General features: G+C 37.9%; 1 protein-coding gene across 12 annotated transcripts in view; it reads left to right on the plus strand.

Moving 5' to 3' along the window:
* The window catches only part of Ttc23l (tetratricopeptide repeat domain 23 like), a 38,973-nt gene that overhangs the window by 17,165 nt on the left and 7,725 nt on the right, over positions 1–14,083 (plus strand). For 11 of the 12 annotated variants that reach the window (XM_070041002.1, XM_070041008.1, XM_070041010.1 and 8 more), the window contains 5 exons: positions 1,364–1,541; positions 4,514–4,622; positions 7,079–7,206; positions 9,891–10,040; positions 10,894–10,991. In XM_070041002.1, coding sequence (XP_069897103.1) covers positions 1,364–1,541; positions 4,514–4,622; positions 7,079–7,206; positions 9,891–10,040; positions 10,894–10,991 — 663 coding nt within the window. The remainder of the gene's footprint in view (positions 1–1,363; positions 1,542–4,513; positions 4,623–7,078; positions 7,207–9,890; positions 10,041–10,893; positions 10,992–14,083) is intronic. The other variant, XM_070041003.1, reaches the window with a different exon arrangement.

The raw sequence follows: 14,083 nt of genomic DNA on the forward strand, positions 1-14,083 counted from the left end.
TCTCCCTTTCTCTTCCCTTGGACATTTTTTAACTCTAGCCACTCCACGCTCATCTGCTCTTAATATTACCAGCTCAGAAGCCAGATGCCAGTGGCTCACGTCTGTAATCCTAGTTACTCAGGATATTGAGATCTGAGAATTGTGGTTCAAAGCCAGCCCAAGCAGGAAAATCCCTGAGACTCTTATCTCCAATTAACAACCAGAAAATTGGAAGTGGCCCTGTGGCTCAAGTGATAGAGCACCAGCCTTGAGCTGAAGAGCTCAGGGACAGCGCCCAGGCCCAGAGTTCAAGTCCCACAACCATATACATATACACATACATATATACATATATATGTGTATATATGTATATATGTATGTATATATATGTGTATGTATATATATATCCAGCTCAGCTTGCTCTACTGGCACAAACAAATGAAAATAAAAAAGAGATTATATTCGTCATTTAGTTGTGGAAACTTTGAAGATACAGGTATACATATAAGAAAAAAAAGCCATTGTAATACTACTACCCAACATTAATCGTTATAAACATTTGGCTCTCTCTCTCTCTGTATTCTATGTATCCATCCAATGACTCATCTATCTGATCATCTCTGTAATATCAGATTTTTTTTTGTTGTTGGTAGTGGGGCCTGAACTCTGGGCCTGGGCACTGTCCCTCAGCTCTTCAGCTCAAGGCTAGCACTCTACCATTTGAGATGTGGTGCTGAGAAATTGAACCCAGGGCCTCATACATGCAAGGCAAGCATTCTACCACCGAATCTCAGAATATTTTGAGTATGGCTTTGTGCCTCACTTTTTTCAACTAGTCCATCTGAAGTCTCTTTCCATATTATTGTTAATCTCAAAAGAAAACACAACTCTGTGAAGCATTTTAATATATGATATGCTATAATTCATTAAACCAATTTACAATGTCTCCTCTGTCTTCTCTCATCTTTAACTGAGGAGATATAAACTAAACTGAATTGAATAATGCAAAAATGCCATTGGTTTGATGGAGAAAACCAGAGGTAATAAAATTTCATTTCAATTTTAGAAAGCCTGTGTTTATGAGTAAATCATCCCATCTTGTGAATTGCCGGGTACTGTTTTTCCATTTGCCTTTTTAAAAATTAAAGTTTAGATGATATTGAAACATTGAAATAGTTTAAATGGATGGTTGGCAGTAGAATCTGGTGCGTAAGAATGTACTTACAGCAAGACTAGAATTTGAGTCAACCACCCAGAAGTTTGGCCTACTGAGCCCAAATTCTTTAGTTCTTAAGAGTTAAATCTTTATGGTCTGCAAAGTAAGTGACCTCTCTGTGACTTTCTACCTTTGTTTTTTTTTTTTTTTTTTTTTTTTTTTTTGTAGAGCCTCCTTGGCCATCCACAGATTAAACCTTGCTCTATCATACTTTGAAAGGGCAATTGATGATGTTATTGCTGCTGAGGGGGATAACACGTCAGATCTGATCAGTCTCTATGTGGAAATTGCTCAGATGGAACAGCTGAGAAAGAACCATGGGCAGGCCATCCGTTATTTAAAGCAGGTTAGTGCATTAGCTGAGGCCAGAGGCCCAGTGACAAGGGCCCGGGAAGCTGGAGCTTCTCAGAAAAAAAGGGGATAAGCCTAACTCCATATTACTCTGGACTTTCTAAAGTGGTAGGATTGGTTCCATGTTATCCTGACTTCCTTCTAGACCCACACAAGAGCTTATCAACCCAAAGCAATCTGCTATGGGACCTGTCAGTAGACAGAACTTCTCCTCCTAGATTCCCTTCTCTCCTCTGTCTGTGGAGGAAGCCATGTGTAAATCTACTCCAAGGACAAAAAAATCAAGGTGCCTGGACTTCTCTCCAGCAAACACAGAAGGCCTTTTTGATGAAAAAATCATAACATTCTGTTATAATGCTGTCATATTTCCTTTAAGCCAATCTAGCAGGTTGTATTTACAAACCTAAGGTTAAACTAACAAAAGGGTATTTCAACTTGGAGTTTACTTGACAAATGCTCAGGAAAGACCAAAACAAAACATAAGAAAGAATGTTGACTCTATCTTATGAAAACAGTTTAGGGTGCATTTATATATCATGTATTTCAAACTGCTATTAAGTTCACTTTTTCTCTCTTCTAAATAGGATTGTCCTATTGTGGCTCTATTATGTTCCATAGCCACAAGTAGAATACATGACTGTATTTTTTATAGAAATGTAGAAAAACCTTTGCAGAACCTTCATACTGGCTTTCCAGAGTGGTTGAACAAGTTTACACTCCCACCAATAGTGCAGTAGCATTCCCTTTTGGCCACATCCCCTCCAGCATCTGCTGCTATTAGATTTCTTGATTATAGCCATTCTAACTGGGGTGAGGTAGAATCTCAATGTTGTTTTGATTTGCATTTCTTTTATGGACAGAGAAGTTAAGCATTTCTTCATGTGTCTATTGGCCATTCTTATTTCCTCTTCAGAGAAATCAGAGCTCTCCTATGACCCAGCAATCCCTCTTCTGGGCATTTACCCAAATGATCACAAACAAGGACATACTAAAGCTACCAGCACAACTATGTTTATCGCATCATTATTCACCATAGCTAAGATATGGAGCCAACCCAGATGCCCCTCAGTAGATGAAGGGACCAAGAAAATGTGGTACACACACACAAACACACACACACACACACACACACACACACACACACACACACACACACACAAGTCTATTCTTCCATCAGAAATAATGACATTGCCCCATTTGTTAGGAAATAGAAAGACTTGAAAAAAATCATATTAAGTGAAGTAAGCCAACCCCCCCCCCAAATAGGTCCCATGGTTTCCTTTATTTGTAATAATTTATAATAATATATAATTTATATGTCTAGGATAATCTTATCAGATGAGCAGAAAAGCTCAAAAGCTATGTACATATAATCATATAAGATGATGCTAAGTGAAATGAACCCCAAGAGATGGACACAAGAGGTTTTTCTTTGTTGTTGTTTTTAATGTACTATGTAATTTTTTTGGTTTCTTTTGTATGTTCTTCCCCCTATGGTATATCCCCTGTTGTCACTGTATTTGATTTTGGTGTCCTACATCTTGTATATACATTTATCTAATTAGGGGAGGGGAAAGGGAATAACAAAATGTTGAAACAAGGACACAGGATGACCCATTGCAACAATGATACAAGACACTATTTTGGAAATGAGCTTTACAACTTGTAGGGGGAGAGGGGGAAGGGTGGGGGAGGGAAGGGATAGTAGGGAAAAAAACGAAGGAGGGGGTAACAATGTTTGACAAATATACTCATTATCTTACTCATGTAACTATAACCCTCTGTACAGCATCTTTACAATAAAATAAAATTAAAAAGAAATGAAGAAAAATTCAATGCAGCCCAACCATATATGTGAAAACAGATGTTATGGAAAAGGCATTGTGAACAGTTTGACAGTCCAAGATTATAAGCATCATGCCATGGAGGCAAATTAGGGATACCATTCTGATGACAGGGCAGTCTTTGCCTAGAAAGCTAGTCTAGGCTTTGGATTCAAGGCTTTCTTTTTTTTTGCGGGGGCGGGGGGAGTTTCAGTTGTGGGGCCTGAACTCTGGGCCTGGGCGCTGTCCCTCAGCTCTTCAGCTCAAGGCTAGCGCTCTACCACTTGAGCCACAGCGCCACTTCTGGCTTTTTTCTTTTTGCTTATGTGGTGCTGAGGAATCGAACCCAGGGCCTGCAAGGCAAGTGCTCTACCACTGAGCCACCTTCCCAGCCCCGGATTCAAGGCTTTCTTAATTCAGTGGTCAGATCTTAAGGAGTTAAAACAATAAACATCAATATTCCTAGCTAGGAATTAGCAAGGAGCTGGGACTCAGGCTTATCTCTCATCAAATTCTGTAAGCTCTATATTGGCTCTCAACTAGCAATTCTATGTAAACTACAGGCGAAACACTGTCATCTGTGTTAGGTTTTTAAAAAGAGGTAGCCGAGTAAGAACAGCACCAGCACGCAGGTGGTATTCAGATAAGGGGTAGGTTTATTCAGTAGACCTGCTTGGACCAGGCAAGGGTGGCACTCCATGTGTCTGGGAAAGGCCTGGGAATGAGAGAGAGCTGGGAAGAGAGGAAAGAGAGAGAAAAGAGCAGAGAGAGGGGTAAGAACAGTAGCACTCACGTGGTATTCAGGTAAGGGGTAGACCTGCTGGGACCAGGCAAGGTTGGCACTCCACGTGGCTGGGAAAGAGAGAGAGCAAGAGAGCAAGAAAAGAGCAGCAAGAGCTAGAAACGAACAGAGAGAGAAAAAAGAGGGGAGTCTGGGCCTGGGCTAGCCCTTATGTAGGGTATGGGTGGGGAAAGGTGTGGCCACATCAAATTCAGATGTGACCTCTTCCAGGTGTCCCAGTTGCCTAGGTAACGCAGGTACTGGGTGGAAACTTTGCTGCGAGGAGGGTGGATTCTGCTCGCCATCCAGGTGCAGACCTTACAATCTGTTCTTATCATGTCATTGGTTTCTTGTGTCTTCCAGGCCCATTCTATCTGTATTTCTTCATTCACTGAAATCAGCCCCCAAACTGGAGAAGTGAGTGCATTGCTTGCCAAAGCATATGCCATGTCTGGAGAGCCTCAGCACAGGGGTAAGTAGAAGAAGTGGCCTTGAAGTTACCATCGTTAACCAATGACAGGTGTAAAATACATTAGTGAGTAATCTATCAGCAAGGTTATGGTTAGCTGCACATCCTAACAGAAAAGTGGACCAGTCATAGACCTAGATGATAACAATTCTTCCAAATTGTTGGATCATCAAAATGGAAATAATAATCTGTCTTCTATTTCTTTCATTCTCTTAGAATCTCCACAGAATTTACATTCATAAAATTTGCAGAGTTCTTATATATGGTGAACATGTTAAAATGGAGGATAAAATGCTCTCATTGATTGATGAGGAAATTCAGAAGAAAACATTGTCTCTTCCTTTCTTTCTTCCTCAGTCTCCTTGACTGGCTTATAACAGAGAATGTTTTAGCAGTTAGAATATTCTTGGTCTATATCTGAGGTACTGGGGGTGCTTGAAGAAAGGCAGGTGATTGGTTTATCCTTCAACAATATTTCTTTGTCTGGCAAGGTCATCTTTTTGAGAGCACATGCTTTGGGACAGACAAGTGAACTGGTGAGGGAAGATTGTATCATTAGCTGCCTTGAGTGGAGTATTAGACAGTGTTAGAGTTGATGCCCTGTCAGGAGGAATTTAGGAATTTGTGAAGAAATGATTTAAACATTTAAAAACATTTTTTCCTTTACTCATAAATGTAATCCATTTTGATGCATGTTATTTTCCAGCTGGATGGGGGAATAAGATAGATAGATAGATAGATAGATAGATAGATAGATAGATAGATAGATAGATAGATAGATGAGAGAATGAATATTAGAAAATAAAGGATGCATTTTGTGTCCTAATGTTTCATACTCTTATATTCTCATGTTAAATAAACTTTTCAGTTTGTAGAAGTTTTAACATTTTAATTATTCTTTTAGCATAGATACTCATTGATAATTTTCTAGTAAAGGAGAAATATTGGTAGAATTACATGATCTTGTTGGCCATCCAACAAGTTTAAAAGGAGAAGTATAGGCATACAGTAAGAATTTATTTCTATGAATAAAGTTTTATAGCATACTTAAACTTTTTTTTTTTTGCTGGTTGTGGGGCCTAAACTCCGGGTCTGGGCATTGTCACTCAGCTTTTCAGCTCAAGGCTAGTGCTCTACTACTTGAGCCACAGTGCCACTTCCAGCTTTTTCTGCTTATGTGGTGATAAGGAATCGAACCCAGGGCCTCATACATGCAAGGCAAGCATTCTATCACTGAGCCACCTTCCCAGCCCCTAAGCATTTTTTTATTAATAACATCACTTTGTTTTTCTTATATTTTAACTAGTACTTATATTAATTTGCATCATTTCTTTCCTGTGGCCATGATATACCTGTTGGTTTAGAAGATGAGCACTGTGAGATTTCAGTGGCATAGATTGATTTTGTGTTTATAGTTTTATTTTCAAAGATATAAAACTGTTTAGTCAGGTCCATGAGACTCTTATCTCTAATCTGGAAATGGAGCTGTGGCCCAAGTAGTAGAGCGCCAGCCTGGAATGAAGTATGTAAGGGATAATGCTTAGGCCCTGAGTTAAAGTTCCAGTAAAGGCACAGAAAACAAACAAAAGATGCCATGGACATTAAAAAGGTAAATAAATATTATGGAAAGCTCAATCACAATCTAGATGAAACTGGACAATTCTACAAAAATTGAATTTGCCAAAACTCATAAATAGGTTATTTGAATAGGGCTGTATATTGAAAAAAACTGAAGTAACAATAATAAAACCAAAAGCATAGACTCAGAAGTTAATTCTACAAAATACTTAAGTAAGAAATTATACCAGTTCTATATAGTCTTCTCTAAAATATAGAGGCAGAGAGAATATTTCATAACTCATTTCATATCTCCAAAAGATAGAAGTAGAGAGAATATTTCATAACTCATTCTCTAATTCCAAAATCAGGCAAGACCTGTAAGACCTGCAGGCCATATCACTTATGAATGTAGAAACAACAACAAAACATAAACCTAAACAAAATATTAGCAAATTAAACTCAATGTATAAAAGTAATTACATACTATAGCAAGGGGGATTTATGGAGTTACCCAAGGCCAACATTTGAATACTAATTAATGAATCACATTAATAGAATAAAAAAAGAAAAATCATAGGACAATATCAGTAGATGAAGAAAGCATTTGACAGAATCCATTAACCATTCATGATAACTAACACACACACACACACAAACATAGAACTAGACATATAGGGAGATTTCCTCTGTTTAGTAAAGATCATCACTATTAGTTTGGATATGGTTTGAATACATCTCTCAGATATTCATGTGTTGGTCTATAGTGTGGTGATACTTAAGAGGCTATGGAACCTTTAAGAGATGGAGTTTAAACATGAAATATCATTTGAGCCAAAGCTGATAATATACATTTGTGAAGGTTAGCAGTTTGCCTTAAATAATCATCCTCATTTTTCCAGATGCTGTCGAGATATACTTTATAAAAAGTATCAGTGCATATAAAGCTTCCTTGGGTCCAGAGGACTATGAAACATTGACTACCATTGAAGAATTTTGTAAATGGCTTGTTCAAAATGGGGATAAACAGGTAAACAGGATCAATTCATAAACCTAATTGCTAGTTTGTTTGCATTAGATCTAGACAGCCATTTTCATCTCACATTTCAGAAACCAGAGTTTAGACAAATGCGGGTGAAATAGGAATAACACAGGGCTGGTGCTGCTTAAGAAATTGGTAAAAAGTATTTGTCTTGTATCTTAATACATAATAACATCTTTGAAATCCAGGACTGGTTTCTACCTTTGGGTCTCGAGTCATCTTTCGTTTTTATTATGATGCTTCCTTCTCAGTCTTGACTTCCAGGAATTATTAGCCATACTTTGCTTTCCAAGTTGAAAAAGAAGTAAAAAATGGTTTTGACTGATGACATTTTTACCTAGAAGTTCCATGAATCTGTGTTATTACTCAAAAACTTTTGCCATGACCTTTGTGTAAGTGTAGTGAAACTTGGGTCAATCATGCACTTCTGTATGATTTTGATCTGACAAAAGCAGTCTATATTTCCTCAGGTAAATGAGAAACATGGGTAGAATTACATGATCTAATTAACCATTTTAAAAACAGCTTAAAAGTAGGCATATATACATACAGTAAGAATTTACTTCCATGAATGAAGAACATTTTTTATAGCATATTCAAACTTTTTTAAACTGATAGTTTTTTTTTTTCTTCTAAGTTAGCTAGTACTTGTAGAAGGTAAAACACTTTTAGTGATTTTCAACATTTTTTTCCCCTGTGGCCAGAGTACTTACTGTCTCTTGGTTTAGAAGATTAACATGGGATCTCAGTGGCATAGATGGATAGTTTTTATAACTTTACTTTCTGAAACTTGGTCAGAATTTCCTAGTTTATACTTGTTATATTATGGGACATACTACTGGTGTGTTATTTCTGACAACTATGACCAATACCTGGTAGGGTCCTCTACATGGGTCCTCCCACCATCCATCCTCCTTGACAGGTACATGGAAGAGTCTGAGTGCCACATGGCTCTGAATATAAACCATATACATATGCAGAATTTTGGACCAGTCCATGAGGGCTTGAACCCTGTCTGTTTTGTACCCATTGTCTGAAATAGTAACTTGACATACAGTAGATGCTCAAGAACTATTCAATGAAATTGCTCAATTTTTTTTATTGGATTAGAATTCAGTATTCTTTCATTAATTTTTTTATTATTAAGTAGTTGCACAAAGAGGTTACAATTCTATGTCAGGTTATGAGTATAATGCATTTTGATCAATGCCACCTCTTCTTTTGTTCTCTCCATTTCCCCCTCCCATCCCAATCTTCAAGTTACTGAATTTTGTAACATATTTTCTATTTTTAAAGGAACTCTTTTTCCCAACTGTAAGCCTGATAGTAGGTGCCAGGCTTGTTCTAGAGGACCAACAGGAAACTCAAATGTCTTGGCAATTGTGTTCCCATGGAACATAATTTTTCTCTTGGTAAATAGATAGCTAATTTGTCACTGGGGTTAAAAAAAAAAACTCTTTTTGGGAATGATAGAGAGAAATACATTCTATAAAAATACATTCTGTAGATGTTTTAGAAATCATGGAGTTGAGCCGGGCTCTGGTGGCTCACGCCTGTAATCCTAGCTACTTAGGAGGCTGAGATCTGAGGATAGCAGTTCAAAGCCAGCCCAGGCAGGAAAGTTCGTGAGAATCTTATCTCCAATAAACCACTAGAAAACAGGAAGTGGCGCTGTGGGCTCAAGTGGTAGAGCGCAAGCCTTGAGCTGAAGAGCGCAGGGACAGCATCAGTTTAAGCCCCACGACCAACCAAAAAAAAAAAAAAAATCATGGTGTTGTTTCTCTACCACTTACATGCAAATCTACAAGAAAGGTGATATTGTAAACCCATTACCACACACACACACAAAAAACAGTGTAATTCAAGACAAAAAATGCAAGAGAATAATTACAAATTAAAGAGGACTGAAGATCCATGGAACTTGTATGTAACATGATTCTTAATTAGATTCTAAAATGTTATGAAGAGCATTACTGGAAGAATTGGAAAATTCATGTATAGAGAATTAGGTGAATAGTATTTTGTTGATGTGAATTAATGTCATTGTAATTATATAGGAGACTTTTCTTGTTCAATGAAGATATGTGTTTAAGTATTTAGAGGTAAAAAGTTGATGATTGCAACTTACTTTCAACAAATATGTATGCATATATGTTCATCTCTATTTTTAATATATATTTATATGTCTATGTGTGAGCATAATAAAGCAAGTATGGGAAAATGGTAGCCCATTTGTGAGTCTCAGTAATATTTTAAGTATTCATTTTACTCTTTTCCAACTTTTCTGAAGGTCTGAAAATTTTTCATATACAAAGTTGTGAAAATAAGAATGGGAGTTATGGAACTCAGTCCCAACCATAGCGCTGCATGATCGTGGGCAAGATCCCTAGTTTATATTAGTGCTCATTCCTTCATCTGTAAAATGAGCATATGAATAGCTCCTGTCTCATAGAATAACTATGAAGGCTGAGTAACATTTTACATATGAAATAACTATCATTAGTTATAAACTTTAAAATTTTAATTCTTAATAAAAACACCATCAGTTGGGTGACTCATCATACCTGACTATTCAGGATTGGTTATACCATTGGGGTAGGGAAGCCTCTACAACAGAACTCATGCATATAATTGCCATCTGATTTTATTTAAACTCTTTTTTGATCCCCTAGGGAGCTTATAGACTGCTAAAGGCTTCAATGAAGTCATATGTCATCAACTATGGTGTTTGTAATGAAAAAGTGGCCGAAACTCTTTATAATTTGTCCAGGATTTGTTTTCCCAAAGGAGAAATCAGAAAGGCAATTCAGATGCTAAGGAAGGTAAGTTAAAGATGATGATTCTGGCTGCTTTTATAAAAATTTCTCCTGGATTTATAAGAAAAGTGTGTGGAATGTTTCCCTCCCCTTCACTTTCTTCCCTTTCCTCTTCCTCTCCTCATCCTGTCCCCTCTTCTGTCCTTTCCATTTCCTCTCACCTCTTCCTTTCGCCTTTCTCCTTTTCTTTTTGTCTTTTCCCCTTCCCCTTCCCTTCCTTTCTCTTCCAAACTTAATAATACAAGAGCCTGTTTTGATTCTTTTTTCTCTGTCCTTTAGTTTCTTTCACTTAAAGTTGGCTTGCTACCACTTGAGCCACAGCTCCACTTACGGCTTTTTTGGTGATTAATTAGAGATAAGACTCCCTGCCTGGGCTGGCTTCACACTCCAATCCTCACATCTCAGCCTTTTTAGTAGTTAGGCCACTGGCACCTGGCTTAGAATTTAAACAAAAGAGAATATTTTATACAGCCATGCCTCATTCATTAGCCTTGACATACCATTGATGTTTGTTCACCTCCGCATGATGTTGACCTCAAACCATTCACTTCTAAGGAAAAAAAAAAAGGAAAGAAATTTATTGAGTGTATACTAAATACCTAAAATTGAGTTTGGTCCAGTTTAGAAAGGATTTCATTTAAACTCATAAACACCCCCTGTGCAAGCTCTCATTTGACAGAAAGGAGCCTGATGTCTGTCAAGGAATTTGCCTAAATCCACTGAGTCCTGGCAATCTGGATTCTAAAGGATTACATGCTTTTCTGGAGAGCCTTCAAACCAAGAGGGCCTTCATTATTGGGTAGGAGTTAGGGTCCTGATTGCATTCACCCAATGGTGGCTCACAATCAACCCTTCTCAGCAGCTTCATCAGAATAGAGAGGAGGAGGAGAAGATGACCCTGGAGAATTCCATCAGCCCATCCTACATGCAGCCATATCTATTAGAGCCACATCTAAGGTAAGTCCCACAGAGGTCTTTCTCTTTTTTAGTCATGATTAAAAGAATGAGATTCTACATGCTCCCTCTGTAAGACCCACGTTAGGAATGCATAGAGAACCAGTCACAGGGAAATGTGGGAACTTTGCTCCCTATCTGCCAGGAAGCATATTTTCCTCATCAGTAACCATAGAGGCAAATGACTACTGTATAGAACTCCTTTCATTTCCTTAGCATAGTACTATGTATTTACATAAGGTATTTCCCACCCATAAATCACCTTGTCAGGTAGGTATGTTTTTCTTCATGATGACACTTGCAATGTTTAGGTATCTTGTCAGAAATCACCTAGCTAGATGCTATGGTAAGACTTGAACCCCAAATTAATCAATCTCAAAGATCTCCTATCACTATGTAATAGATATTCTGACATTGATGAATTTGAGTATACATATTGGCTTTCCTTTTTAGCAGGTAAGGCTCTAGAACCCATTTTACACACAGGAAAACTGAGACGTGATTTGGTAAATTTGCCCAGGAAGAGACAGAGTTGGGATTGTAATGCTGGTCTCTCTGATCCCAAAATATGCTCTCTGCAAGCAGTAAACCTTATAATATGAAGGTTAATTGCCTGGATCTAAAACTCAGGCTGCAGATCCCAGCTCTCTAGCCTGGGAGAGGTTACTTCGCTTCCCTCAGCTTCTTTTTATGCACATTTTCTCAAGTGTGTTTTCTGAGTTAATGAAATCATATATAAATACATCAGTTAGATTGGAGCCTGGCAGGTCTTAAATGCAGAGTCATTATGTATCATTATGATACAACAGCAGTCCGTAACAGTGACTTTCTTTCTGAGGTACTAGAGATAATAGGTCAGTGTTTAAATAAGAGGTCTCTATGGGTCACTGTATTGTTATTTTATGTTAAGAGGCACAGGTAAGGAGTATACATAACTGGAGTCACACCTGTAATCCTAACCTGACTCTTGGCTTAGGAAATATGTGATCTCCAACAAATCACTTTCCTAATAAGCCTTGCTTTTTTTTTTTTTTTTTTGGTCGGCTGTGGGGGCTTGAACTCTGGGCCTGGGCGCTGTCCCTCAGCTCTTCAGCTCAAGGCGAGCGCTCTACCACTTGAGCTACAGCGCCACTTCCGATTTTCTGGTGGTTTATTGGAGATAGGAGTCTCACGGTCTCTCCTGCCCGGGCTGGCTTTGAACCGCGATCCTCAGATCTCAGCCTCCTGAGTAGCTAGGATTACAGGCGTGAGCCACCAGCGCCCGGCGCTTTTTTTTTTAAATCATCAAATCTACATCAAATCTACTGACAGACTTCAGTAAACCACATAGAGTTATAAATTTTAAGCAAAATCCATGTCTATTTAACATTCATCTTATAGTGCTTAGAAGAGCATGTGTTCTTCACATGTCAACAAAGTATCTTCCTCCTCTTCCTTCACAGAACACTTCCTTTTACTTTCGAGGAAATAGGTCACAATATTTGAAATCATAGATAATTATTATTATCATATGCTATGTGTTTGACAGTTTGAATCTCTGAACCTATAGCACATTTTGTTCTTTGAAATGAATAGTAATGAGACTACAGAATACAATATATAATTTCAAAGAAGGAATATATAATTTTTCCTTAAAATTGGAGTACAAGTTCTATTCAGTTTGTATCTGAAGAGAGAAATCTTAGTAATCAGGAGAGGAGAAATTAAGAGACATTGGTTAACATAATTCACACCCATGGTAGTCTGAGTTTCTCTAGGTGTTTGAACTCAAGTGATCACATTTCAAAAGCACCCTTTCTGACTTGGATTACTTTGAGTTAGACATATTGGCATATGTGTTCTGCAGGGTTGAAGAACCCATATTACATATCAAAAAACTAAGAACTTATTTACTCAAGTTACCTTTCCCAGGAAGAGACAGAGCTGGGATTTTAATTCTCAGGTTTTTAATTCTCTCTGTTAACGACAAGATTTAGTACTTCCAAGAAAGTCCTTATAAGAGAAAAAGAAGAGTCTTTGGGAGGACTCTTCTGTAGCAGAAGTTAATAAAGGTTTTCCTTTCCTTGAAACAAGCCCATATCTCATTCCTCAAGAAGTGCTGAGCACAGCCGTAGGAGTAGCTGCCAAAGCCCAGATGTCAAAATGCAGTACAAGAATTGTTCTTTGCTTTGGCATCTTGCTGGAATAATCAATCCCAGATGTCCTGGAACTCTGCTAGTTTTCTGATGTGCTCTCTTGTACTTTCAACCCCACCTCCTCCAGGAACTCAGTGACAATACTCACTGGACTTCCCTTGCTAGCAGCCTAAATTCTTGACTTTTGAAGTCTCTGAAAAGAAGCTGAAACAGAAATGGTCTCTTGACATTGCCATGGATTCCAAGGTTAAATGATAGTTGCAAGTGCCTATACCTATCATAGGATTTTAGTGTCTAGAAAAGACATACAAGCACTCTTAGATTTGGAAATAAACCGGGAAGTTGTCTAGTCAAACTTCATCTAAATCAAAAATGTAAATCAAGTTTTAATCATTAGTATATCTTCAGGAAGAACATACACACCTTTCCAAATTACAACTTAGTCTATAGTAAGTCTTTAATAGAAAGCATGACAACAAGGATAAGGAATAAATTGTGAAGCTAGACATTTGTGGGTGGAAACTATTGGGTGTGGCTAGGATACAGGACCTTTAATAAGATGAAGAATATCGTATCAGCAGACTATGCCAAGCAGCAAAAACAAAAGCATAGTGTCTTGGAGATATTTGCTAGATCTTCTGTTTTGGGGTGGGCACTGTGGGGAAGGTACTCTCTCACTGGAGCCTGACTTCTGGCCCCAGATACTTGGTATTTCTAAGGAAATGCAAACAGGCTTGAGTGGTTGTAGTTTAAAGTCCATGCCTAGGAACATGCTGCAAGCCAACTTGGAAAGTTTGGGTTCAATCTTTTATGGAACTTTTATGTATTATATTAGAGAGTTTAGAATTAATTTAGGTGACAGCAACTATGTAAGAATTTTTAAAAGGATTTGACATGACCAATTGTCTAGCCTTCAAATATTAACTGTGACAGCGGTGGGAAGGAAAGGTAACACCTGGA

This window comes from Dipodomys merriami, unplaced genomic scaffold (genome assembly GCF_024711535.1).
Source record: "Dipodomys merriami isolate MVZ:Mamm:240054 unplaced genomic scaffold, mDipMer1.0.p SCAF_30, whole genome shotgun sequence".
NCBI classification, from domain to species: Eukaryota; Metazoa; Chordata; class Mammalia; order Rodentia; family Heteromyidae; genus Dipodomys; species Dipodomys merriami.